Genomic DNA, 25,571 nt, shown 5'->3' on the forward strand with positions numbered 1-25,571 from the left:
CTTAATATTACTCCCCCTCTCCCTTCCCCTTAGGAGGTCTTTCACCTCCTACCAGGCCATTGCCTTAAATAAGAATGTATTCTTAGCAATTCTTGCCTGGTAAAATAAAGGTTTACTACTTACTACTACTACATTATAAATATTATATCTGAGCTTTATAAATAAATTATATACAACATACTATATATATATATATATATATATATATATATATATATATATATATATATATATATATATATATATATATATATATATATATATATATAATTTCTTTGTATTTGCTTTTGAACCTGTAGATAGTTGTTCACTCAGACTGTTCCATAGCCTCACTCCACTGTTTGAAATGCAAAATGGTTTGCTCGTAGTTCTACATAATTTGAAATTAATTGGTTCCCTTAATTCATATCTCCCCTGTCTTTCCTGAAACATTTGCTGTACAATCACTAACTGTTAGATATCAACTGTTGCCAATGATAACAGCATTACAGAGGTATATCTCCACGGGTCGGGGGTGGATAAGATGGAGAGGAGGCCTCTGCCTGCTCATCAAACTGCAGCCCAGCGCGTCCTCGGATGTTGCGCCTTCGCGCATCTCTGCCTCTACTGCGCAGCCGCAGTGTCTTCGGAGCGCAGAAAGCGGACCTGCGAAACAGAAAAATGGCCCTCGATAATTTGATTTTCGCCCAGTGCATTTTTTATTTTTTAGCCTTCGTCTTCGGTTTCATCGCCGTAGTGCCCCTGTCAGAAAACGCGGAGGATTTTAGAGGGAAATGCCTGCTGTTCACGCGGGGCATGTGGCAGAATGAGAACATCACAGTGTCGAAGCAGCGCTTCATCGTGGAGGAGTGGGGACCGGAGTCTTCCTGCAGCTTCATCACTTTTGTCGGCATCGCGTCCCTCGTCCTGTCTGCAGTGCAGGCATGGAGACTGCTGTTCTTCTTGTGCAAAGGACACGACGAGTGAGTGGCCGTTCACATGTGGCCCTTTGGCACGATTTAACAGAGGATGCGCGAAAACAATAATAAGGCATAATGTATCCGTTAGGTTTGATGGTTTAATGCAAATATGCGTTTTCTGTCCATCTTTCGCCTCTATCCGCATGTATTTTTTTTGTCAGAATCAGAGCCAGCATGTATAAAAGTCTTGTAAATAATTGTCATGGATGCAGGAGACGCCAGTGAAAACGCTCAGTCACTGTTAAAGTGCGGAAATTATCCTTCACGTCAGCTGGTTTTGGAAAATAAATAAATAAATAAAAATCCTCACAACCTGTGCTTCACAGTTTTATCTAACGTTCATGTTCCTTTTGTCTTTATCTTCATACTGTCTTAAATCAAAAGGCATTATTAAAAGGCGTTTGCATCATTTTTATAGGCCTATGCTAAGAGTCAAATATCTAGTATATAATAATATATATTATATATATATATATATATATATATATATATATATATATATATATATATATATATATATATATATATATATATATATATATATATAATATAATATCTTCTTCATATTGTTCAATCTATCTCCCTGCAGCTCCATCTTCAATTCCTTTCTCAACCTGGTTATCAGCTCCTTAGTGGTGTTCACAGTCTTCCTATCCAGTACCATTGTAAGCGTAGGTTTCAACCTGTGGTGTGATGCCGTCACAGAGAGTGGGACCATGCCCAGCAGGTGAGACAGTAACACAGAAACCCTTCTTGTCAGAGCTTATCAATCTCTATTCCTCCTAAATGCTCATTTTCTCTTTAGTTGCGAGGACCTGCAGGATACAGATTTAGAACTTGGCCTGGACAACTCTGCTTTCTATGACCAGTTTGCAATAGCTCAGGTAATGGTTTTTTGGTGATTTCATCATTTGGAGAGTTTGATAAACCCACAATCTTTATCGTGATATGATAATGTCCCTTTTTCAGTTTGGTCTGTGGGCTGCCTGGCTCACTTGGCTTGGGATCACAGTGATAGCCTTCCTGAAGGTCTACCACAACTACAGGCAAGAAGACCTGCTGGACACCTTGATCCACGAGAAGGAACTGCTGCTCGGTCACTCCTCACACCACGGCTCTGACCTCAAGACCGGCCTGATCTAGAAACTATCGCCCTGCAAAAATACAAACACACATTCACACTCAACCCAACAGTCCACTAGCCTGCCATGAGAAACACCGTTTGCCTGTGTAGACAATCAAAATCATTTGGCTTTGCTTCCATTGTCTGTGAATTGAATCATGGATTTTACCTTCATCCTCAAGATGTAAATGGTACTCACCCAAAACTGTACCCTTAAGTGCTAATTTTTGAAGAGACCTGCCTAACTGAATTAATTAATCCACTGTGTGCATCCTACTTTAAAACACACAACCCCAGCCAAGCTTTAATAGTATTAAAACTATTTATTCAAAACATACACGCAGCTTGTATTACGTTAAAGTTGCAAGTACTGTATCTATAAACAAAGTATTCATGACTGGATTGTGTTTTGTTTGTAAAAAATCTGCATGTCCTAATGCATGACAAGGGGATAGGGTGGCTTTAAGTTGTATGGGGATGCTGCTTTATTTGATTTCATTTTTCATTTTTTACACCAATAAATGTGTTCCTGGTAAGCTTTTCTTCTGATAAGATGCACCCTGCATCTTGTTGAAGTGAAAATTATTTGCATGATGCAGTAGACTAATGTGACCTTTTGCACTGTATTTAAACAGTATCTCCAACAAGTGTTTTATAAAAATAACAAATTGCAGTTCAACCATTAGTGTATTCAGCAACCAGTCAAAAGTCAAATCTTCTGTGCAAGATGAAAGGAGCAGGCTGTTTTATGTGCCATTTACTAACTCAGGCTACTTCTTTACACTTTATGGGCTACAAAACACTGAACTGTACTACTGTGACATACAGATACGCCTGCACGCATCACTCTCCCTGTTGCGTTACATCCCACTGTCACTTAATGGTACAAAGAAAGCAAGTAAACTGCTTGACATCGATAGGCAATGACAGTTTTATTCAAAACACTTGAAATCATAAAACGGTAGGAACTAAGAAAGCCCTCCATAAAGGCACTTCTTTCAAAGTGACCATAAATGTTTGGACAGCAGTGAAATCAGCTAAGTGTGCATAAAAAAGGACATGATCTTACTGGTTATTATTGCCAGTAACATTTTTTGTTTGACATTACAGGTGTTTCTTTCTTTTGACTCACATTCAACGGTGAAATCTCCACCATCCAAATAACGTTTCCTTTTGAGTTCCCTGAAACTCGAAATTTTGAGAGTGATGTTTATAAACTATGCGAGTTGTGATACTGCTCATCGTGAGAGGTGTGCAAATCAGTTTGCCCCTTTGAGTCATTTAAATCTTTTGTGTGATGGTTTGGCTGCTTGAATTTCATGCACTGCATTTGATAAAGGGGCTCATACAGTATCTGGTTCTGTTATATTTCTGTGTTTGGCCTCATATTGCATTGAACCTGATACAAGGTTGTTAGCTTACAAAAAAAAAGTATTTCAAATATTTGTTATACCCACCCATACACTCATCCAACAATATATGGGAATTTGACATCACAATTAAAACCTGGATATTATTTTAATAGAAATGCAACAAGTAAAAAAAAGTTAAAAAATTTCAAATAACTGAAAGCTGGATTGTAGCGTAGATGCAGAAATACAGTATATAAGAATATATAACATGTAGATAAAGGTTTTTTTAGGGGGGATTCGAGCAGTTACAAAGAGGGAGACTGTTAAAAGCAGTAGCATTCATTCAGTTTAGGTATATTCTCTATGACGATAGATAATATTGTGCTGCAGATTTTCTCCTCAGTGTAACTAGGAATTATCCATCCACCTGGATGACCAGACAGTCTTAAGTAGTGACGCAGGTCTGCATTTTACCTTCCCACTGATCATTAATTCTCTCCTCTTTGTAGATGTGCGCTGTGCCAGTCGAAGCCTTTTCCAAACATTTTCACATTCTTTTACATGCAATTACAAGGCTAAATACTGATAGTGATGGTCCTTTGTATGTTGAGCCATATATACACATTCACTTCTGTGTAATATCTAATATACACAAATCATAGACTGTAACAAAATAAATATTTGCATTCCTTGGAAACATCCTCTCACAGGCAATAGACTGTGACATGAGCTGAATAATTACATGGTTGTGGTGCTTATGTGAGCTTTATATGTGGCTATAAATATGGAGTGCCATGCCCCCCACCGTAGTACGTACTGTATTTACATACAGACATGGAAGCTACATATTTCTAGAATTAGACATGTTCACCTTTTCACCGTGGACGTGGTGCAAGACCACAGACAGTGTTCAGAGCCTTGCCAAATGGCTGAGGTGTTTGTAGGCCTAGGCACCTTTAAAGATATATAAAAACAAACAAACAAACAAACAAAAAGAAATAAACAACAATAACCCCCCCTTTAAAAAAAAAAAGAGAAAAAAAAACAGAAAGGAGGCTCCATGTCGCCACCTGTGGTCGGTCACAGTCACTGCATGGTCAGCCATATCCAGCAGCCCCACAGAAGCTGCTTCATGTGGAGCAAGTACACAGCCAGAACGGCTTCCAGCTCCTCGCACACTCGCTGTGGGCGCCGACGGTCTGTGCAGTACATGGCCACACCCAGGCACGACATCAGCAGGAAGAGGCAGGTGAACAGGGCAAGGTGGGGGCGTGATGCTGTCGTCTCATACGCTGCACAAAGGAAGAGGAGATTTGTTTAGCAAATGATGATCATTCAAATTGTCAGATGCACAGATCTTACTTCCCTTTTGACTTGACGATAAAAATAATCTTAGGTGAAAACTGTTTTAGTGACATTTCAACTGATTAAATAGTGTATTATAGTAGTTGAGCGAGGGCTTGTCACAAAAAAACTATGAAGCATGTGCCTATAACTTTATTAAAAAGGGAGTGACAGTGATGGGCTTAAAAGGTCAACCTGTAAGCTAACATTTAACGTACACATAACTAAATCTTTTAACGTGATGCTTTCCCACACACAGTTAAAAGCTGTTTTAATTTCAGCTGTAGCACTGTTAATATGGCACTTTATTAAGTTTTAATATTTTTTCAGGCATAAAGGTAACCTTAAGATCCGCAACCGGGGCTCAGTTTATCCAAATAACGCCTGTTAAGAAATTTGACCCGATGTTTTCGGAGATGAGAAGAGCCGCCGCCCCCGGGGAGCAGCCTCAGCTCACAGCCCGAAAACAGACGTGTCCGCCGGGTCAAGCTGCTGCGTCGTCCCGGGAGAGAAACTCTCTCCCGGGACGCAGCTCTTTTGAGAATTATGCTGGCTGAAATAAATCATTTAGGAAGATGTTGGTTTAATAGATGAAATCTAACAGTTGTAGCTACGCCTGTTAAGAAATTTGCTCCGAAATTTAGAGATTTCTGTCTGCCGGCTCCGGAGTTTGGGTCCGCGTTAAATCGACGCAGAGCCTACGGCGTAGGGTACGGCGTACGGCGCGCGTCGCCGCGTACATCGACGCAGACCTTACGGCGTAGGCTCTGCGTTGGTGTAACGCGGAACCATAAATCCCTTTATTCTGGCGTGATCTTCCGCAACTTTATCTGAAAGTGTGTAAATTACCCAGATAACAGCTGGATTACTTTGTGGTTTCTGAAGACTATTATATCAGAAACATCCAAAACAAATCTGACGAGTCACAGGATTATTTCTCTGTATTTCTCTGAGACGAGTCTGCCTGTTTGCCTTCGGTCGGCGAGTCAAATCGACGCAGAGCCTACGGCAAAAGCATTCTGGGAAATTTTCATACCCCCTCGCTCGCCAAGTGAGCATCTGAAATCCCTCGATTTGAAGGGGCAATTCTCAGCCCCTAGCCCTCGTTATGCCCCCTCCCCCTTGGTGAAAAGAGGAATTGGGACACCACTACCTTCACAGGAACGCGCAAAAGTTAGGGTTAGTGAAGAAAACGAGGGCGAGGAGGAGTATTGGGACGCAGCCTTAGTCCCAACAGGCTCTTTGCTACTAAAGATTGCAGTGCTGTTGATGCGCCTTCATGCACATTAACGAGTGATTGTTTCAGACAGACTTACCACCTAAACAGTTGCAGTAAGGAATTTCTGTGAATGCGACGGAGAAGAGGCCAGTAAGTCAACAGGAGCCAGCTTTTGTGATGTACAGCAGCTAGTGTACACTCCAGCTGCTACACCCTCACAGCCCCCACTATCTCTCTGGAACAGACTCCATGGAGCCTCATTTGCATACATAATTAATTGTGAATAGTAAATCACTTTCTCCTGTTTCGACTCTTAAGGCATTACATTATTTTAAAAGGAACAGAATCCCCAATGTAGACCAGTTTACGACGCAATCTCAGGATGTTTTAACATTTCTGTCTATGATACACTGCTGATTTGCATGGTTTGGGGGGTTCAGTTGTAAAATGTAGCAGCTAATATTTGAGAAAGATGTTCCGTGAAAAAGTTCAAACAAATCCAATTGAGTTTGCAGACTGTTGCATGTTTTCTTACCGTGTACTGTGTTCTCTGGCTCCCTGAATCGAACCCTCCGCTCGCCTTTCCGTCTGTGGTTGGGCTCAGCGTCTGATCCATAGCTGGGACTCGGCCTCTTCAGAATGGATGTGGGAACCTTGATACTAGTCACCTACGTTAGATGTGATTTAAATTGAGTGTACTCATAGGATCATAGAGAAAACACTTAAAAAAGCCAGGAAGGCAATGATCTTTTACAAATAAATTCACTCACATGCAGAATAACACTGCTTTTATTTTCCCTACCGTAGGTTTAAGCGTGTCCTCCTGGTGGTGGTGGCCATTATTCCTGTTGCGTACCTCTGAGTGTTTTTCCCGGTTGGAATGAGGAAGACAGTTGACATCGTCTCTGAGCGACTCTGCGGCGGCGAAACGTTTGGACAGTGCAGACACACACTGGTCCAAAGAGTCTAGCAAGATGACCATGACAACAGAGTGCATGAGCAGAGATCTTGAGCTGCTTCACACTGCAGTCAGTACAAACAGCCAGTTGAACTTAGACACACAAAGTGAAGTATGCAAATATTCCAAAGAAAGGATGCCACTATGTTAACCCTTAAGCATACTGGCTGCTCTTAAAAGGAGCGTGAATCCAATTTGAAACACAAATCTAAATTGGGTATATGAATAATCTATGCAACATTAAAAACTATGTAATTAATCCTTAATGATCCTTCCAGAGAGCTGTAAGTGTGTATAATCTAGGAAAAAGGTTATCAAACATAAACATGTTCTCCAGCTCTTATAACAGCCATTTACCTGTGTGTCTGTTTATTTGCTGCACATTTAGGTTTAGTGGGAGCAGCATCTAAGTGTAGGTGTTTATATTGTATGTGCTGGTGTAAATGAGGCCAGGAATACTTGCCAGGGAGTCATATAGTTTGTTTTGACAGCAGGTGAGGTGTTGGCAGTAGCAGAGTGGCCTTAATACGCTACTTAACTGTCCTGAGCAAAGTCTTTTTTCCTTGGTCACAATTATTCCTCTGAGCTGAAATATTGGCTATTCAGGGACTTCAAAAACACATTCTGATGATCAAACTGATCAAATTCTGATCTCAGTTCTTAAATAAAAGCTGCTCAAAACATTATGAGCAACTGTCAACATGCCTCTATTTTTGTTATCTTAAAGCCTGACGTCATGCTGCTGTTCATATCTGTGAACTTGGTCTGATGAGTTGTTCCATCAGATGACACATAGGTGACTTAACCAGTGTATGAGTCATTCTGGTCTTGGTTATTGAAAGACAGACAAGCTTATATCAAAGCAGACAGGCAGACATAGAGCGCATTCGTTCAGTTTGTCTAAAGGATACTGAATAAAACCACAAATGATCACTGAAAAATTAACACTGTGCATAGTACTAAATAATTACTATTTAGGATATATTATCTCTAAACATCCAAGTTTCCAGTCTAAAAATCATGTTGACATTGTGCCAGCTTTATTCACTGTTATTGGATTGCTGATATGCTTTCCACACTGCTATTATAGATTATTTTGAATTCAGGTAAGACACTGAGGTTGTGGACCAGTACAGGGTTAGGCCTCTAACAGATCAATAACCAGATATGGTGACATCAGCAGACATCCATTACATAATGAAAAATTGGGAAGAAAAAAAAGCTGCAAAAGTAAAATGTTTCATGAAACCTTTATATAACCCTCAGGGTTGAGATTTTGTTTTAATGAGAACTTTACTAAGAATTAAAGGAAAATTGATCTAGAATTATGCTTTTTGGAGCCCGCTGTGTAAATAATCACAGATTTTATTAGACATGTAAGTGAGTTTAGTATGAGTCAAAATAAGGTCCAGGTTCACATATAAATTTGTTCAGACAAGTTTCAGAATGTTACAAATACATGCACGTACAGCAGAAGCCCAGTTTATCAGCAGAGGGAGGGTAAGTGACCTAATTTAGGGTCAAAGGTAGGTCTGGACGACTTGAGCTGTAAACATTCAAACATGCCTCTGTTGAAGCATCTCGTTTTAGGTCAAAGAGGACTCTGCTGAGTGCAATATAAAATGAAAGGTCACATAAAAGACCTGTGTGATCCACTCTGCCACTGCAAATTCACTCTGCTGACTTTAAGAGTTTCTGCAATTGTGTCTAAGCTGCACTGAGATGAGCAAGAGGGGGATGTTGTAAACTTTTCCCTTTATGGGATCCATACTGCAGTATTTACAGCTGCATGTAGCCGCTGCTCGTGTTCAGCACCGCTGCCTCTGAGCGCTGACTCAACAACAGGGCGGGTTTCTATATATTCTTTTTTTTTTTAACAGCACAGCAATACACAAAAATAAATAAATAAATAAAATAAAATATATAGTTCAGATGAGAGAGTTCAGCAGAGTGTTGTCCCTGTAAGTGCAAGCCAAGCATGCTCACTGCACAACAAGACCATGGCCTCAAACTGTCACAACGCTACTTTTCCCCTTGTATGCTCTGCATAAAGCCATTCTTGCAACTAAAACAACTGCTATGCATTAATCAGTTTAACATTACGGGATGAAATGCTGTAAAGGCTTAGTTAAGTGTTTTTACATCGCCCCCTCAGGCGTCGTGTGCTTCCTAAGGTAGAGCCGCCTCTCCACCCTGATGAAAACTGTTTTCCAGTTGTTTCCGGAGCCACACACAACCATGTTTGTTATTCACTGGCTACCAGGTTATAATAATGTTTCCAGAGACGATAGCAGTGTTTGCCTTGGGACACATTAACATTGCAGGTGAGTGTTTACCTGAATATTCAGTCTTGCCGATCTCAGCATAGACAGTTGCCATGAGCTCCAGACTTCTGGCTGTAATTGGATGGTCATTACCGAAGGCCCTCTGGTGAATCTTTGTAGCCTAAACAGCAGAGACAAAGATTGAATTTAAAACTCACACAAGAGTCCTTAGGTTTGCTTTTCATTACAGATCTGCAGGGGAACAAAAAACAATAATGAGATAGTAAATATGCATACCTTTCCACTGTATTCAAGAGCAAGATGAGGTCTGACATAAAGAGAGAAAGAGATTGACACGATTAGATAAGTAGAGTACCTTTTCTTTTTGGTCTGGACTATGATATTTCACACTTTCTGAAAGAAAAAAACCCCGGCTTTAATCATAAAATGATATATATCTGCATGTTTTTCTTTCATTTGAATACATTTCCAAACAAAACAACAATGCCTCCCTCTGATCAAGATGTAGAAGGCTGTGCTGTCATTGTAAGCTGAGCGTATCAGTTTCCCTGCTTGGAGCACAATAGCATGACAAATCTGAACACCTGTGTGCCCTGATTGGACACAGACAACAAGGACCTTGGGCACGCAAGCGCCTCGTGGAGGAAGTGGAAACTGTCTAGTTCTGCCAGCACTGCCACTGTCTATCGTGCAGGGTGAATTACAGAAGCATGGTGTTTGCGGGTTTGTGCTCTGTCCTGTGCCCCTCCAGAGCTCTTCTGTGTCACGATAAGCTAGGCAAACATGATGTGTTTCGCTGAAGACCTGCCAGCTGTTCCACTCACATTGGCCCCTGAGGCAGTCATGGACACTCATCACCCTCACAGCCTCACACGTGCCTCCAGATCTAGAGCAAGCCCTGTTTACTCGGAAAACTATCAGCTTCACGCCCCCAAACCGCCCCTTTTCTTCAATTATTATAGCTGGGTATCAGTTTGTGCTGCTTCAAAAGGTTAGATAACATATGATTTTTAAAGACAGAAAAGTCATCCTCTGGCCTTAAATTACTTCCTGCAACATTCAGGATGTGGTACTACTTCTTGTCTGCATAGATTAAGGTCTAAAATCGAGACAGTGAGGGGGTCTTGGAGTTCTACCTATCAACTCTAAGAGGACACTTCTTGCTAATAAAGTTGTATAGCCTTAGCAGGTTGCATTTCTAAAATCAGCAAGAAAACAGCAGAATCAAATTCCTGCTTATCTTTATTTAAGTGAGAAACCTGATCCTCTGGATACAGCCATGTTCAATCAGTACCATCTCATTTAATTAACTGTATGCCCCTCATGTTAATAGCAGCTCTCCGCCAAGCGAACATTCCCACCTCTGTCAACCTCCCGTATAACAATGTTAAATGACTTTATCCCAACAATGACTACAATTGCAGAAAATGGGGAATGCCATGTCCCTTACAAAGCACCCCTGCAACAGGAGACAGCAGATCCAGATAAAGTGTTCCTCCTCCGACACTCAAGCAGAGCACAGTATCTCTTTGCTCAATGTTGCCAAGGAAATTCAACTCTGTCCAAAAAGTCTTGGATTTGTGGGAAAGTTTGATATGTATATATATATATATATATATATATATATATATATATATATATATATATATATATATATATATATATATATATATATATATATATACGTTTTTTAATTGCCTTACATGTTTCAGCAATTCCTTTCGCCTTCATCAGAGTCATAAGAGCCAAATCATTAATTTAAGTAATCTTTCAAAACAAAAAGATCTTCAGGTTATTATCATCAGTAAAGCTGTCTGTATAGTTCAGATATACCGTTTTAGCTGTTTTGATTTGCTACATATGAAAGATGATCATTCTTGTCAGCTTTGTGAATGAATCATATGTAGAAAAAAATAACAGAAACAACAAAAGCAAAGAATACCCTTTGTTGTGGATGATGTTTGAGGAATGAAATGGTTACTTTTTTGATGATATAGTATGATAATAAACGTATTCATAATGAGTCTGCTGAGTCTGTAAACCTTTGCAGCATTTAACAGCCCATTAATTACTTCACAGCCGAAGCGTCAGCAGGACACAGTTTTACCTACTGTTTGCTCATGATGCACAGCTGAGCCAGCCGTTCCAAGTGCTGCGCCTGGGAGGCTTGTTCTGAAAGTTCCTCTGGTGTTGTCCATCCTGCGGACCCCAACGTGGCCTCCTCCGGAGGGCCTGCTACACACACACACGGCATGGAGTCACAGCCAGCTGGACAATTAAACAGCCAATGAGGTCACTCCCCGCTACTTCTCTACCAACACTCTGAGCCGGAAAAATAAAGCCCCCAAAGCCTCAGTATCTGACTTTCAGTCTGTCCGCCGCTGTTACAGACTTTCAGCCTGAATAGTAAAGAGGAGCCAACTGAGGACGGGAGACAAGAGAGCACAGATAAGGGCAGGAGGGAGCAGATAAGGGAGTCAGACAACACACTTGCCACGCCCACAGAGCCCTGAGGCACACAGTGACTAACCACAGAAAGTACGTACATGTGGAGTGTACAGCAATAACACTCAACACATATGAAAGTATGCGAGCAAATGAATTTGGCAGTTGATCAATGCCATCCATGAGTAAATGTAAATAATCAAAGCCACACGCAAGGCCTTCATTTTCCAACAGAAGAGCAGAAATGTAAAAAAATGAGAATAACATCAGCTGTCAGAGATGAAATATAGAGAGGAGCTCATTTTAGAAACACAGTGTGGATGGGGGTAAAAGAAAAAGCTTGTAAACTGCAACTGTAGAGCCAGCTCTGCCCCAGGAGAACTCTACCATTCAGTCTGATTCAGTGCTGAATCAGGAGCTTCAGTATTCTGTAGTGACACACAACTCCTAATGAAAAAGTGGTGCCATTTGTCTTCTACTACGTCTGTTCCCATCCCCCGTCTCCCCCACGGTGCCCACGCTACACTGCACCGCTGCCTCAGCAGTAGACGGGCAGGACGAGGTAGATGTCTGGAGCAGCCGGTGATGGATGAGTGGCCTTGCGGTGAACGCGCGCTCAAGGCTCCAGAAGAACATTGTAAACAAAGATGGAGACGGGTAATATGGGATGTCATTCCACCCTGATTTAGCAACTGAAGGAGTTGATATTTACAAAACAAACAACTTAATTAACTGTTTACTTTATTAAGTGTGTTTGTAGTTGCATGTCACTTTGGAGAGCAGCCCCCTGCAAACAGCCTGTCAGCCGTTCAACTGATTCAATAGCTCTTTTGTTTCGGAAGTTAATAAAAAAAAGTGGGTCCTTGTGATTCTTATGAGTTTCTGTATAAATAACTATTTAATTTGAGAAACGTACTGAGTTACCCTTGTGTGACGGATTCAACTGACCTACATAACTGAAAGAGTCAAGCTTCAGCTAATTTGCAGAAATTAACAGTGTCAAATAAACACTGCCTTCATTGTGCATGCAATAATAGCCAAGTAATGCAACTATAACACACATATCAGAAAAAGTCAAGAGCACATTTGAAGTCAAAGTGCAACACTGCGTAGTCCAGCTTCCGTGTTCGCACATATTTTCCAAGAACTTATCAATGGTAGGATAAAGAAAAGTACTTGCCTGTGCTCCCCTGGAGAGCGGTGAGCTCAATCAGTGCCACTTCGTAGAACATCTTTTCAGCCTGAATGAACTGTAGGGCCTTCCCATCTGTTTATATGGGTGAAGGATATGTCTCAGTTGTCAACAGGATTAGTCAGTTGCTGAAGTTAAAAACAGCTCTCACGTTTTACCCCCCTCCGCCCCCCTTGGGAGCAACCCTCCAGGGCAAACAGAATGCATCATAATCCAAAGCGCATTGTTGATCTTGAGGTCTGAACTTTGCAGTGCTGACATCACGGGTACATGTGTCACTGTTTTGGTGCTGGTGACTGCTATTTACTGTTTAAACAGAGATGTATCCAAAGAGTACACTTCATCATAGTCTTTTTTCATTGCCAGTTTTTGACTTTTATGTTTTTATAAATTCTTTTTGGTAGATCTGAGGCACAGATTTTTGTTTCCATGAAACTGATCTATTTTCAGGATGCTAATAATAGCCCACTCTGATAAAGCATACTGGGAAGCTTGAGGTCTTGTCACTGTAAAAAGATACCATTGATGCTTGTCAGGTGAGTTTAATGACCAACGGGATGGAGAGCGCTTAAAATACACACAGTCATGCTTGTTGAAATGCCCTACTTAACATAAGATTTCTCATGTGTAAAAATTCCATCTGAGCTATTTGACTTTTCATCACTGCTGTGAGAGACCATTTGTCAATTAAACTTCGACATAGATAAAACTAAATATGTCAAACTAAGGTTAAGAATTTCGGTTTATCTCCCTTGAGGAACGTTTTAAACAAGAAAAACCAGATTCCCTTTCAGATCCCGAAAGCCACAAATCTAACAAGAAATCTGACCAAGAGTACAGATAAAATTTTACAGAACATGTGATTCTTCAAGAATAAAAATAAAGAGAGAAAATAAGTCAAAGAGAAAGCTCATAGAAAGAACAATGGTTAAAAATGTGCACCCCCAATTAGTGCCAACAGATCCCAGAGCATGTAGACGAATGGTGAGATGAAAGTTGAAAAGCTTTTAGTGGATGTGCAAGTGAATAATTTAATGTACAATGCAGCGAGGAAAAAATATAGCAACCTGCTATGAACAAGCAGCATGTTTCATAATAAAAGTGCCTTGGAAAATATTGCTCCTTGACAACTTTGCTTTAATATTTTCAATGAATCTTGAACTTTTTTTCAGGAGCTTTTGAAATGCGTCAAACTTGCCCCAGATCCTAGGAGTCACCTGAGCAGCTGGGAATGGGACACGTATGAGACGACCCATCTGTGAGGGAGGAGGAGGAGGAGAACAGCCGTCACCAGAGGTCACAGCTCTACTTCTGCCTGCTATATTTAGCTAACCTGGACCAAAACAATGCAACAACAGGAACATGGCACAACCTTCTCATGGGAATAACCTCCAGTCTCCCCATCAACACACTGAACTGTACACACATCTTAGCAACAACTTGTATTAGCAGTGGCATCTACAAAAGGCACATTTGATCTGATATTATCTTAATGTACAGTCATCTGGATGTCCAATTTAAAACAGAAAAACAGGATATGAACAGTTTTTCTTCTCTTTTGTTTTTTATTTAAATGTCCCACTTAGTTGGAAATGGTAGTCTTTCTTCATGCGTCAGTATTCTTCCTAAGAAATGTATATGGATGACCAACTCAGCAGCCTTTAAAAGCTTTTGGCTTTGGACAAATGCCTCTTGTGCATACTGCCAACTCTGACAACAATGTATCAGACCTCGACTGTCCGTTGCATGACCTCAACCATCATCAGTCCCTACTTAACATAGGGTATTGATCTGAACTACAGCTCGTATAGCAGTATGAAACAGAGGCTTTTTGCTTTTCATATCTGCTCCTGCATCATTTTCCATAGTTCCCACATCCTGCATCCATTCTGAACAGGGTGACCCTTCACTGTTTTCCCTAGACGACAGTTCCAAAAGTATCTCAAAATCTTTCCTGCAGATCTTGTGACGCACATGAAAAAAATTAAAATATCTAAAGCTCAGGAATAAACAATTCGTTCCCATTTTTGCAAACAGCGTGGCTGCAACAACATATATTTCAGGCTACAACAATATGATTAATATGATAATTACAAGAAGTTGTATTTCAGTTTATTCAGTGATTATTATTTGGAAATGCTCCACTGACAAACACATGACGTGAATACATTTTTATGACTACATAGTTACACTTGAAAGTTAAGCAAATGCAAGTCAACCGTACATAATATACACTAATACACTAATTTGACATGATACAGCAGATTATTATTAATGATCTTATGTAACTCTGTACTAAATGTCAAAAGATTTAACCCTGTCATGGTAGCAGACGCCCTTTCATGCTGGGAGGGAAGACTGTGACGGCTGCTGACGGAGTGACGCTCAGCCAATCGACCTATTTTGGAAAATGGACAGTGAGAGGTAGAGCTTTCCTGAGGTGGATAACCTGAGCAGGCAAGTTAAGTACGAGAGTGTCTCAGTGACGGGGAGAGGAGCTGTGGGGGTAATATATCCCGAAACGTAACACCTTTCTATTATCTCTATGTCCTATACTGCTATAGTTTATAGTGGCAGTGAAGTGGTGATGCACCAGCTACTCGGTGCAGATACAGGTTAATTAGTGCTCTTCTACTCTGGTGTGCAGAGATAAGAGCCAACAAATCCTCTTAAAAGACAGACACAGCCTAGATGACACAGAACATGTGGCATTCTGGGAAATTGTGTTATTATGAACTTGCTCAAAAGGCATCCACTCACAACCCCCTGAGTTGACATTGCTTTCTATAAATGGTCTATTTCCTCCATTGTGCTGGAATTTGCTACGCCTGCTTCTACAGATGATCCATTACGTCCTCAACCCACGTAGCTAGCGAGCTAGTTTTAGGGTTAGCCGCTTGCTGTACGAGCTTGGACGAAAGGGAAAGTATACGTCAGAAGTGGGGAGACGGATGGCTTCTGCTTTTGTTTTTAATCGGAAAGGATACAATTCTTTTCACTGATGAAGAGTTCAGCAATCTGTAAATCACAAAAAAACAACCAACAGACATGAGTTTAGAGTTAAATTGATAATTTCCAACATAATTCCCAGTTGTATACATTCATGATGTCATGAACCACCAAAACAAGTAACAGTGTTCTCCTTGCAGCGCCAGAGGTCTGGTCAACATCAGCCTGCTTGTTTCAAAGTTTTGACATCAGGAACATTCCTCCATGCACTACTCCAGGGATTAAAAATATAGTTATGCCTTTGTTGGAAGCATCCCAGTAAGTAATCTGCTTTGATTATACAATGCTTCACTTGAGAACATAGCTTAAAGACACTGTTGATGTACATTACTGTTATATGCAGCCCCTCATCTGGCAGCATGCACACCAGCAGTCCTACTGGGACAGAAGTCATCTTCCAGTGTCAAAACAGAGTCACAAGATGCACTGATCTCTCAGATTTGACATTATTGACTTGAGTTATCAAGGTTAAATGTGACCTGTGTCCCGTGTTGTGAGATAATATATGATGGTCAACAGAAGAAAGGGTGCAAATGTGTCTGCAAATACATGACATGGCCAATTCTGTGAATGCATGGCATGAACTTTCACGTGTTTGTGTGTGTACATGTGTGATGGTGGGTGTGCTCAGTCCCCATCTGGCTCACCTGGTGCAAGCAGTTGGGCAGAGAGGTGAAGCTCTGCACGTGGGTCAGTCCCAACAGGCAGCTGAGGAAGCAGTGGAGGGCGGCCTGGTACTCCCCCTGCTGCTGGAGCTGCTGTCCCAGCTCAAACAGGCCCTCCCTCCCTCCGTTCAGCATCCCCAGTCCCAGCCGGAGTCGGCACTGCCTCCCATCAGAGCTCCTCTGGCCGAAGACAAACGTTCCTCCCCTTCAACACTCCGCCGGAAAACCACAGCTGGTGGGGAAACAACCACAAAGTGAAGTATTTAAAAAGGGTGAAGCTCGTTACATAAACACAGACGGAAAGATGCCAGAGGGTGAGTGAGCAGAGTAGCTTCTTCTCAGTCTCGCCTGTGCACAGTCAGTCAAGGACAGGTGGTAAGGAGCAGGCAGAGGGAGAGCCGGCGACTCACACAGAAAAGATCCTTTCCCCTCCCTCCTCTACGGCTGCACCAGGAAAGGAGGACAGAGGAAGTCAGAGAGTATTTGCTGAATGAGTGGCAGAGCTCTGGGCCAATCCCTGCTCTGATCACGCTCAGCAGCTCCACCAGCATGTGGGGTTTTCTCCAATCCTTCATAGAGAAATTCCAAAGATGAATGCTTTGATGATGAAAAACAAACAGTGGCACATGCTCTCTTATGTCCATCTAGATGAACTTCACAACAACAATTTGTACTGTGGTCTTATTTTCTACTATTGTTAACCTTCACAGCAGTCCATTATGTATATCTGCTGTGTAAAAGAAAATCCTCTAAAGCTTTACTGTCCTCCTCATTAATAAATGAGGAGCGCATACGAATTTAGTACCACGTATCAATACTGTGAGCATATTTCGCTATCACAGCATGAGCAAATGTTGTATAGTCTGTAAAGCAAACTCTGCAGCAGATGCAAACACCTTCTTGCTATGGGTGCAAGGGAGAGAAAACACAAGTGAAACAAATATTTATTCAAGGGGACTGCCTCCTCAGGATGTTTGCTCACCTCCCTTCACATTCTGGTAATTCAACATTAATGTGGGGCCGTTGTGTAGCTGGGGAAAAGGAGAAGCAAAGAGAAGATATCACAATGGCACTTGATGCGCGGATGATCTAGAGGATCATGAATGGGTGGTGACTGTGAGACAAGCACTTGTACGCCACCTTCACTCCATTTGGACACAACCCTGGAAGCTGAGAGAAATAAATGAGGTAACACAAAGCAAATGGGCAGAGTCTGTCTCCATTAGTGACTGATGCCCCTTAATGAGCGAGAAGGGAATTTAATGGTTGTAAATGCTGTTAGATGGGAGTTCAGCAGGCATTAAAGTTGCACTTGAAGGTCAGACGCAGAAATCAAGGAACCGTCCTCATTGTGAATGGACAGTGTCTAGCTGTGAAATCGATTATGCTGATGCAGGCCACCTCATTCCCCGCTGGCAGGTAACTGTGCTCGCTATACTGTCTAGTCAATGCGGTTGAATCATGATGCAGTGAGGAGTGAGCGTAACCATCTGATGCGAGGAAGGACCACAGGATGAGTGTTAGTGTTCGGTACTTATGAAAAGGTCTGTCTGTCTTCTCCTTAGGGGGAAGTCAAACTGAACATGTTGATGTCGTTCTTTTCTTTATGTTAACAGCCTGTTGCAACAACTAGTAAACAATGAATCGATACCATCATCATTAATTTTATTCACTGAAGAGTAAAATATCTTACGGTATGATCTCAGCTGAAAGCGTACTTAAAAAAACCCTCGTACAAATGCTGTCCACTTGATGCAGGTCCTGCTTCTATAAACTGGACATCAGATAAACATTTGCAAAGAGTTGCATGTTAGGTCTGCTTTTTAACACCTGAGTTTAAAGATGATCTTTCAGATCACTGACTTTTGTGGATCCGACGCCATCCTAAATTAGTGTACATGATACTGATTGATTCTTGCTATATTAAAGGGCAATAATGGAAACCGTCTGTAACTGGAATATTGACTACTAGCCTTGTGTTCATAGAGAAACACATCAGTGTGATCAGTCAATATAGTGCACAGTCTCAGAGGCCAATGCAACCGAATAATGGAAATTAATGATGAGCAGGTTCTGCAAGAGCATGCAGTGTGAATGAAATCATCCCTCGCTTACATACATTTAACCTCAGTAGTTTACGCAGGACAGTAAACCTCGGCATTTTAAATTAGCTTTAATCATTTTGGTGATGCCAATTTACAGTCTTTTATATTTTTAAATTTTAACTAAACATCACAGAACACTGGTTTACAGAATATTGAAAAAAAAAGTGTAATCTGTTTCAAATATGTTTTACATATTGGGATTCAATAAAAATAAATAATTTGTTTCTTAGGAGGTCTTAAAATGAGATAAATACAATCCCCAATGAGTTTTAAAAAAATACACCAAAAAGCAATATTTTTTAAATTATTAAAATCTCTTCTAGCCGTCTCCTCGTAGGGAGGATTCAGGTGTGTGTTAACACACCGCCATAGAGGACAGACAGATGAATGATTTCAGAGAATCAATTGTTGCTACCCATCAAAAGAAAGAAAGAAAGAAAAAACGCATTACAGCGCTGCAACACCATGTGTCTTCATCTTTTTTCTAAAAAAAATGGTGGCACAGCTTAGATTTGTAATGCAGTGTGCTTTGGATAGATGAGACCAGAGGGAAGAAATTTGCCCATAATGCAGTGCTGCATTTATCAAAAACCTAACATAGCATATCAGCACAGAGCAACTGTGCCAAGGTGTCAGAGTGAAGGGGACCGAGCACCTTGCAGTCCTGGAGTCAAACTTCTCTCTCTACCAAAGTCCTCTAGAGGGAAATATGTGGCCATCTGACACCCAGAGCTTTGCTAAATCTGACTCACAACAATGTGAAAAGCTGGCAACTGAACTCTGATAAGGATTATTTTATTTTTATTCTGTTCTTCTAAAGGTCATTCTACAAAATATTGAATCATGAATCAGATTTAGTTTTTCTTCACTCTGCTTCTGCACTTTAGGTTATTAGATAAATAATGACACATAATATGCAACATCCTGTTCATCATAAGGTTGTATTCACTTAATTTTAAGACCTCATATGGTCACCAGTGTATAATTAAAGCATCCATAAAGGGGAGTGTATTTTATTTTTTGCATGTCTGTAATAACCAGGATGAGCAGTATTTATAATAGTTGTATTCAAAATACAAAGTAAATTATGCAACTTGTATTTGAGCACTGAAAATCTGATATATTTTCTTGTTTAACAATACTAGAATAGTTTTTGTAAGATAACACAGAACATGTTGCGTGCAACCGTTGAATTGTTGTCGACGGCGTTGGCAGGCAGATCACAAGATAAGCTGTTCCTGTGCAGGTGAGTGACTTACACCAGTTATTCAATGACTTAGTGAACAGATGCAATGTTTATTCACAGTTTCAGTTAGTTTTGTGTCTTATAGAAGCTCAGCCCAGGAAGTCTGGATTCTTTTCCAGCTGTTTTGGGGCAAAAAGTGGTCTGACAGGTTTGTAGTCACAGAAGTCAGATGCTCACACTCACTAGAGTTGAAAACAAATCCACACCATGCAAACTCCACACAGATAGGTTCCATTTAGGATCTGAAGCAAGAATCTCCCACTGCAGATACCACTGTCACTGTTTTGTCTACTTTTAGAATAATGTCCACTTATTCAGCTGAGTATAGCAACTCATTGGTAAAGTATTTTGAGTGTTTTGAAAAATACAGGAGTCTGATACGCATATCTGTATTTTACATTTATTTTGATTTATTTACAGTGGAGTGTTTTGTATTTTATCTTACAATGTATTTAAAACATTTTTTTTTTTTGCCAATCCCTGACTGTGGCCAGGTATGCATTAACAATTGGGATTTTATTAGTTTAATTAACAGACTCAAATAAAAGGTACTTTTGATATATTTGTGCACATCTGTTCCTTTCCGTTCTTTACTTATAAGCTGGAATCCCATTTGTTAGAATAACTCATTGTGCAGCAGGAATGCTGCCTCTCTTGTGTCTTGTTATTTTGTGACACTGCGCATGACCCAACATCAGCATGTGCTATTTATATTCCCTGCATTATGAAAGTACAGCAACTATGTGCAGTTCTGCAATGGCCTGGAGATTTCTGATACGTATACTTTACTCTGAGTGACATCAGCTACATCTCCGACGACACATACATTGCCAACTCCCAGAAAATGTGGAACAACTTTAAGTTTTCTTTTAGACACATGGCCACTTTACTGAGTAAAATCAGAACTTCAAGAAGACAATATGAAACTAAGAAATCTTTTAAACCTAGAAATGTCATGTTCCTGTTGTCTAGATGTTGCTTCTTCTTCAATCCTGTTCTGAAGTCTCCTTCTGGTGCAGTTGCATCCCTCTAAGATTCAGGCTCTGGCAGTTTAATAGGCTTGGTCCTGACACCCCCAGCTACTGAAAGGCAGTTTATGGCTTTCATGTAATCAGCAGTAAATGCTGCCACCATCTGTCTCTTTTTACTCAATTATCTGACCCAGTGACTTTTACTGACAAAAGCAGTCCAGGTAAACAGTAACGCAAAAGCCCCACGCCAAGATTATGACACATCCATACATCATTAAACTATCCACATTTTTGTTGTTGTCAGGTGTTATTCCATCATTACGTTGCATAAAATGAATAAAATTCTTAGGCTATGGGCAGAAAAATCTGAGCAAAAGCATCAAAGACCTGTGCGATTATCACTGCAAAGGAATCACTTCAATCCCATTGAAGGCGCACAGTGATAAAGTTGCATATAACATTTAACTTGATCCATGACCAGCACTGCAGAGCTTTATTTTAATTGCACATTCAAAACATCCACTTATCCCGGTTTCTAATTATTCATCTCTGTCAGAGTGTGTTAAAATCAATTTATTAGAATTATTCATTAAAGAAAAAGCCCCATTCATCACCTCAGTGGAGCTCGTTATCGTTTGCTCTACTCTTGCACCCCCTAGTGGAGGATTGAGGTATAATTTTTTACAAAAATGAGAAGAAAAAAAAAACAAAAAAAGGATGCCCCCAACCCCCAAGGATGTCTTGTGTAAAGATGATTAACTTTGATAAAAGGCATGATGTATTTTAATTTTAATGGTATTTGTGAATTATTTAGGAGTCAAGATAGCACAAAAGTCAATTTTATTATAAACGAATAAATTATCTGAACTAACAAATTGAATCTTGTATGCAAGCTGACGTGCCAAGGTTTTCCTTTCTTATTCCAAGAGAACAAAACCGTCTGGCAGCAAAAATAAAGAAAAGGTTTGTCGCTTCTGTGTGGGAGGTAAATTGAAAGGGTAAAAGTACTCTGAGAAACCAGAATTCATTTCCCACTACATTAATTTGACCTCTGTGACAGCGAAACAGATGTGAGTGCTGGCTGTTTGAGATTGTCACACACTCCCACTTGCTTTGCTTTTTTTTTTTTTTTTTACTCTTAAGTGCTTTTGAGACACACAGCTTAGTCACAAGTGAGATATCATGACGCAGACAGTTGCAGGATGTCTGTTGTATTTATTGGCGTAACCTTTTTTTTAATTCCCTCCCTGTTCTATTAGACTGCATGGTAAAAACAGTTTATGGTGTCACAACCAGCAAGCAATTAATTTGTTTGTTTCTTACAACTTCAAACCAATTCAGAGCCGTGCTGAGCACTCAATAGCAGGAGACAATGGAAAAAAATCAAGACACGTGGGGTTACCATGCCAACTGGTATCAGCCTGTACATGGGTTTTTCTGTTTCTAAGACAGGTCACTGGGTTAATGTCTGTGTGAAATTCAAACGAGAGTGGTTACCACCTGCTGGTGGGGCACAAGGTTCAACCGGACACCTTCAAACCTCATTTCTACGCTTCGCTTCAACTGTCACATCCAAATATGATTTGTCACAATGAAAACAAAATCCATTGTACAGTTTTTTACCATATAGCTGCAAACTGCTGATATTTCATCCACCTACGCTGCACTTGTTCCTAGGCTGGCACTGAGCCTGTTGAGCATGTTGTATACATGCAAATATTTTTGTACTGTGTGAAGACCTGAATGAGTATAACGTTAACCAATTATTTACAGATATTCAGCTAAAAACTTGATCATTGTTTTGTTTAATGCATGTTATACAGACTTTGTTTGGCTTAAAAACAAACAAGCAAACAAACAAAAATGCAAAAGCAAAAGTCTGGGGCGCCCAGTAATCAGTTACTCTGCAAATGTCTGTTTAGCAAACTAAGATCTTGTTTGGGTGAGGTTTTGTCCATTCTTGTTGCAAAAAGCTTCTGGTTCTGAAAGTGTTAGGACATCTTGCATGCACTGCTCTTTTGTGCATGCAAGCCGTATTAATGGTGCCATCGGTGTAAACCGGAGTCAAGTTCTCTCGTCTGATTTATGTCTGACCTGGCAATAAAGCTTTTTCTGATTCTGATTCTGATTCTGATTCTTTTGAGGTCTATCCACACATTAGCATGAAATTCAAGGCGTTAGATTCTAGTGATCAGAGCAAAGCATTCAACTAGGCTCTCTTTTGGTAGTCTATGTTACATTTTTAAATATGTTCATGGACTTCCTCCTCTTGTGAATTTGTCCTTTTCATTTTCAGTCTTTCATTGTTTTTACCAACTTAAATGTTGCTGGACTAACAGGCTCTTTCGCAATCAAACAGGAATTCTAATTTTCAGATCTTGAAATTTTGCAAGTGTGAAAGGTTTTCTTCCAGACGTCAACTTGACATCCAATGTTCTTGTTACAGTCCCATGTCTCAATGACCTTACAGACTCAGGAAACAGCTACTCAAAGACACTTGATGCTCAGCAGGTGTTTTGAGGAATCATGGTAGATGATTTATAGGACAAGGTTTGAGGAGTGTTTATAAAGCTTGTAAAATGGCATTGTCTTTCCAAACAATGACTATGACTAATCCTTTAATTTTAACAAACTAATAGGTGCCAAGACCTTTGTAAGAGTCATTGCATGGTGTTCCTGTTTATTTTACACTGACAAAGGTAATACAACACTTTTACTTTAGAAAAAAATACTGCAAATAATCTTTAACTTTCTATTCTACTCTAGAATTTCTATTCTAGTAATCTCAGCATAGAACCAATTTAATCATATTTTCTATAGAATGATAAATACATTTTGTGGGCGTATTATCTTTTGGACATATCAGTACATGGCCAGACAAACAGCACTTTCTCCTTTCAGTGCCTCTCAGTGTAGATCCATCTGTATGATTTGAAATAATAAACATGTACAAACATCTTACAGGGTTAAAACAATTCCTGCAATGAAATGAAGGGTTAAGTGTTCTCAGATTGACCGACCCCTCCCAGACAATGATGCTACCTGATGCCACTGCCTCAGGAGGAGTTATGGTCACTTTCACAGCCATTCAGCCACTGATTCACGCTTCAGATACACACAGATCTCTTTGTGATAACTCTGTCTCTAGGGGGAGTGTTCGTATGGAGAGGCAGAGAAGCCCAGTGACCAGCAGGGAGTGACCACACACAGTAAATGTTTGTGACATATTCACCGGCCAAGAGAAGCTTTATCCTTTAATTCCCAAATTCCATTTATGTTGTGGCTCGTTCAAAACTGAGAAAGGAGGCTTTTAAGCTTAATTGGTCGGAAAATTTGGTCATTTTGTTTTCGGTGGCAGCAGACCGGTGTTACTGCACTCAATCCTGGGAATTTCTGGTCATTTTACATGTGACTGGTTTGGAGAGAGTCAGGGAAATTGGCTCATCACTCAGTAGAGGTATGAGAATCCTGTTTATGACATTTCCATTAACAACAGGATATAATATGTTTATAGATCTGTTTTCTGGACCCTTTAATTTGCCCCTATGCAACACAGTTTCTAACCTCTGCATGGGGATTAGGGGGGAGGACTTTATAGATTGGCCGCACAGAGGATCTATAGGCAGTAAATTGTACTGACAAAGTTTGGTAGGGCAGCTGATGTGAAAAACTACATCTCATGCTGACTTAGAGAACACAAGGTGCTTAATTAAGACCGTACAGTGTGCCTGCTGCACAGGAAGGACTAGTAATTAACTAAAAAAAAGTACAAGAAATAAATCTCACAGTTGCACTCTTGAACCCGTCATTACAGCTACTGATGAATTTTCCGATAATAATACTGGAATGATCTGGTCATCATAAAAATTGATTTTCTCAATATATGGAGGAACACGAAGAAAAACTAATGAAAGCTGTTGCTGCCAGGCTTCCTGTTTCTGTATAGTTTTAGCTGTTCTGGTTCCAACAGACAGCCTCCGTCGCAGGATGGCATTAATTGTCAGTATTTGATTAAAATCTCACTGACCAGGTCTGCTTATGGACTATAATCGAGTTTATTTGATAATGTGCGGTTTTCATGCAGTGGACTTGGGTGACTGTTTTATGAGAGAAAACTTCTCTGAGTCAGGTTTACATGTAATCTGATTTATTGTGTACGGAGCCGAAAGAAAGCCAAAAGGATTTTTGTTCAGCACTGCAGCAGGGACACTGGATTTACAGGAAATGCTTACTTAATATCAAGTAAGTGTTTACTGTTGGAGTTGAGTTGTAAGCCTGAACCGCTACTTCTTCCCTGTGATGATTACACAACAGTAAATGCACTGCTCACCAGCAGCCAAGAACTGCTGCCCCATGAACTGTTTATTTACGGAGTCATCAACCTGTGGACAATTTCATCATGGGAAATAAACAACCAGGGTCACGTCCTTCACAAGTGAAATACATCAAGTCGTCAGCGAGGCACCGCGTTAATAAAACATTTTGGCAGAGAGACATAAAATCCAAGTATTAGGTGCACCTTTGCACACAAACCCACTCTAACAAGGTTTAGACCGGATTTGGCTCCAGTTAAAACAACTGTAACGTCACAAAATAGGAAGCTTATTGTGGCATTTCAGTTCACCTAATTAATTGTATCCAAGGGGGATTGTGGATTTGACACAGTTTGGATTTTCATTTAAGTGACAGAGAGCTGGA

General features: G+C 40.4%; 2 protein-coding genes across 5 annotated transcripts; one reads left to right on the top strand and one right to left on the bottom strand.

Moving 5' to 3' along the window:
- Positions 1-576: 576 nt before the first annotated feature.
- LOC133462886 (transmembrane protein 179) lies at positions 577-2,484 on the top strand. Its single transcript, XM_061744375.1, has 4 exons — positions 577-962; positions 1,549-1,686; positions 1,765-1,843; positions 1,929-2,484. The coding sequence occupies exons 1-4, from the start codon at positions 577-579 to the stop codon at positions 2,100-2,102; spliced, it is 777 nt and encodes a 258-aa protein (XP_061600359.1). The 3' UTR covers positions 2,103-2,484.
- Positions 2,485-3,211: 727 nt separating this feature from the next.
- Positions 3,212-16,996, bottom strand: c16h14orf180 (chromosome 16 C14orf180 homolog). 4 transcript variants are annotated; one of them, XM_061744372.1, is made up of 11 exons: positions 16,900-16,996; positions 16,534-16,783; positions 15,865-15,895; positions 12,866-12,952; positions 11,352-11,475; positions 9,517-9,547; positions 9,292-9,400; positions 6,800-6,963; positions 6,533-6,665; positions 6,095-6,121; positions 3,212-4,726 (listed from the first exon to the last, which is right to left on the bottom strand). In XM_061744372.1, exons 2-11 carry the CDS (start codon positions 16,684-16,686, stop codon positions 4,521-4,523), a joined length of 1,065 nt encoding a protein of 354 aa, XP_061600356.1. In that variant the 5' UTR covers positions 16,687-16,783; positions 16,900-16,996; the 3' UTR covers positions 3,212-4,520. The 4 variants fall into 4 exon arrangements, with proteins under 4 accessions (XP_061600356.1, XP_061600357.1, XP_061600354.1 ...); XM_061744373.1 differs by having other exon boundaries at positions 11,352-11,472; positions 16,534-16,949; XM_061744370.1 differs by having other exon boundaries at positions 16,534-16,949.
- Positions 16,997-25,571: the final 8,575 nt, after the last annotated feature.

The sequence above is a fragment of the Cololabis saira genome, chromosome 16 (assembly GCF_033807715.1).
Source record: "Cololabis saira isolate AMF1-May2022 chromosome 16, fColSai1.1, whole genome shotgun sequence".
In the NCBI taxonomy this organism is placed as follows: domain Eukaryota; kingdom Metazoa; phylum Chordata; class Actinopteri; order Beloniformes; family Belonidae; genus Cololabis; species Cololabis saira.

Coding starts and splice junctions, on each gene's coding strand:
- LOC133462886 (XM_061744375.1), top strand. CDS start 577: ATGTTGCGCCTTCGCGCATCTCTGCCTCTACTGCGCAGCCGCAGTGTC. Junction 1,687..1,764: donor AGTGGGACCATGCCCAGCAG/GTGAGACAGTAA, acceptor TTTTCTCTTTAG/TTGCGAGGACCTGCAGGATA. Junction 1,844..1,928: donor ACCAGTTTGCAATAGCTCAG/GTAATGGTTTTT, acceptor TCCCTTTTTCAG/TTTGGTCTGTGGGCTGCCTG.
- c16h14orf180 (XM_061744372.1), bottom strand. CDS start 16,686: ATGCTGAACGGAGGGAGGGAGGGCCTGTTTGAGCTGGGACAGCAGCTC. Junction 9,401..9,516: donor CTCTTGAATACAGTGGAAAG/GTATGCATATTT, acceptor TCTGCTGTTTAG/GCTACAAAGATTCACCAGAG. Junction 4,727..6,094: donor TTACTGCAACTGTTTAGGTG/GTAAGTCTGTCT, acceptor TCCTTTGTGCAG/CGTATGAGACGACAGCATCA.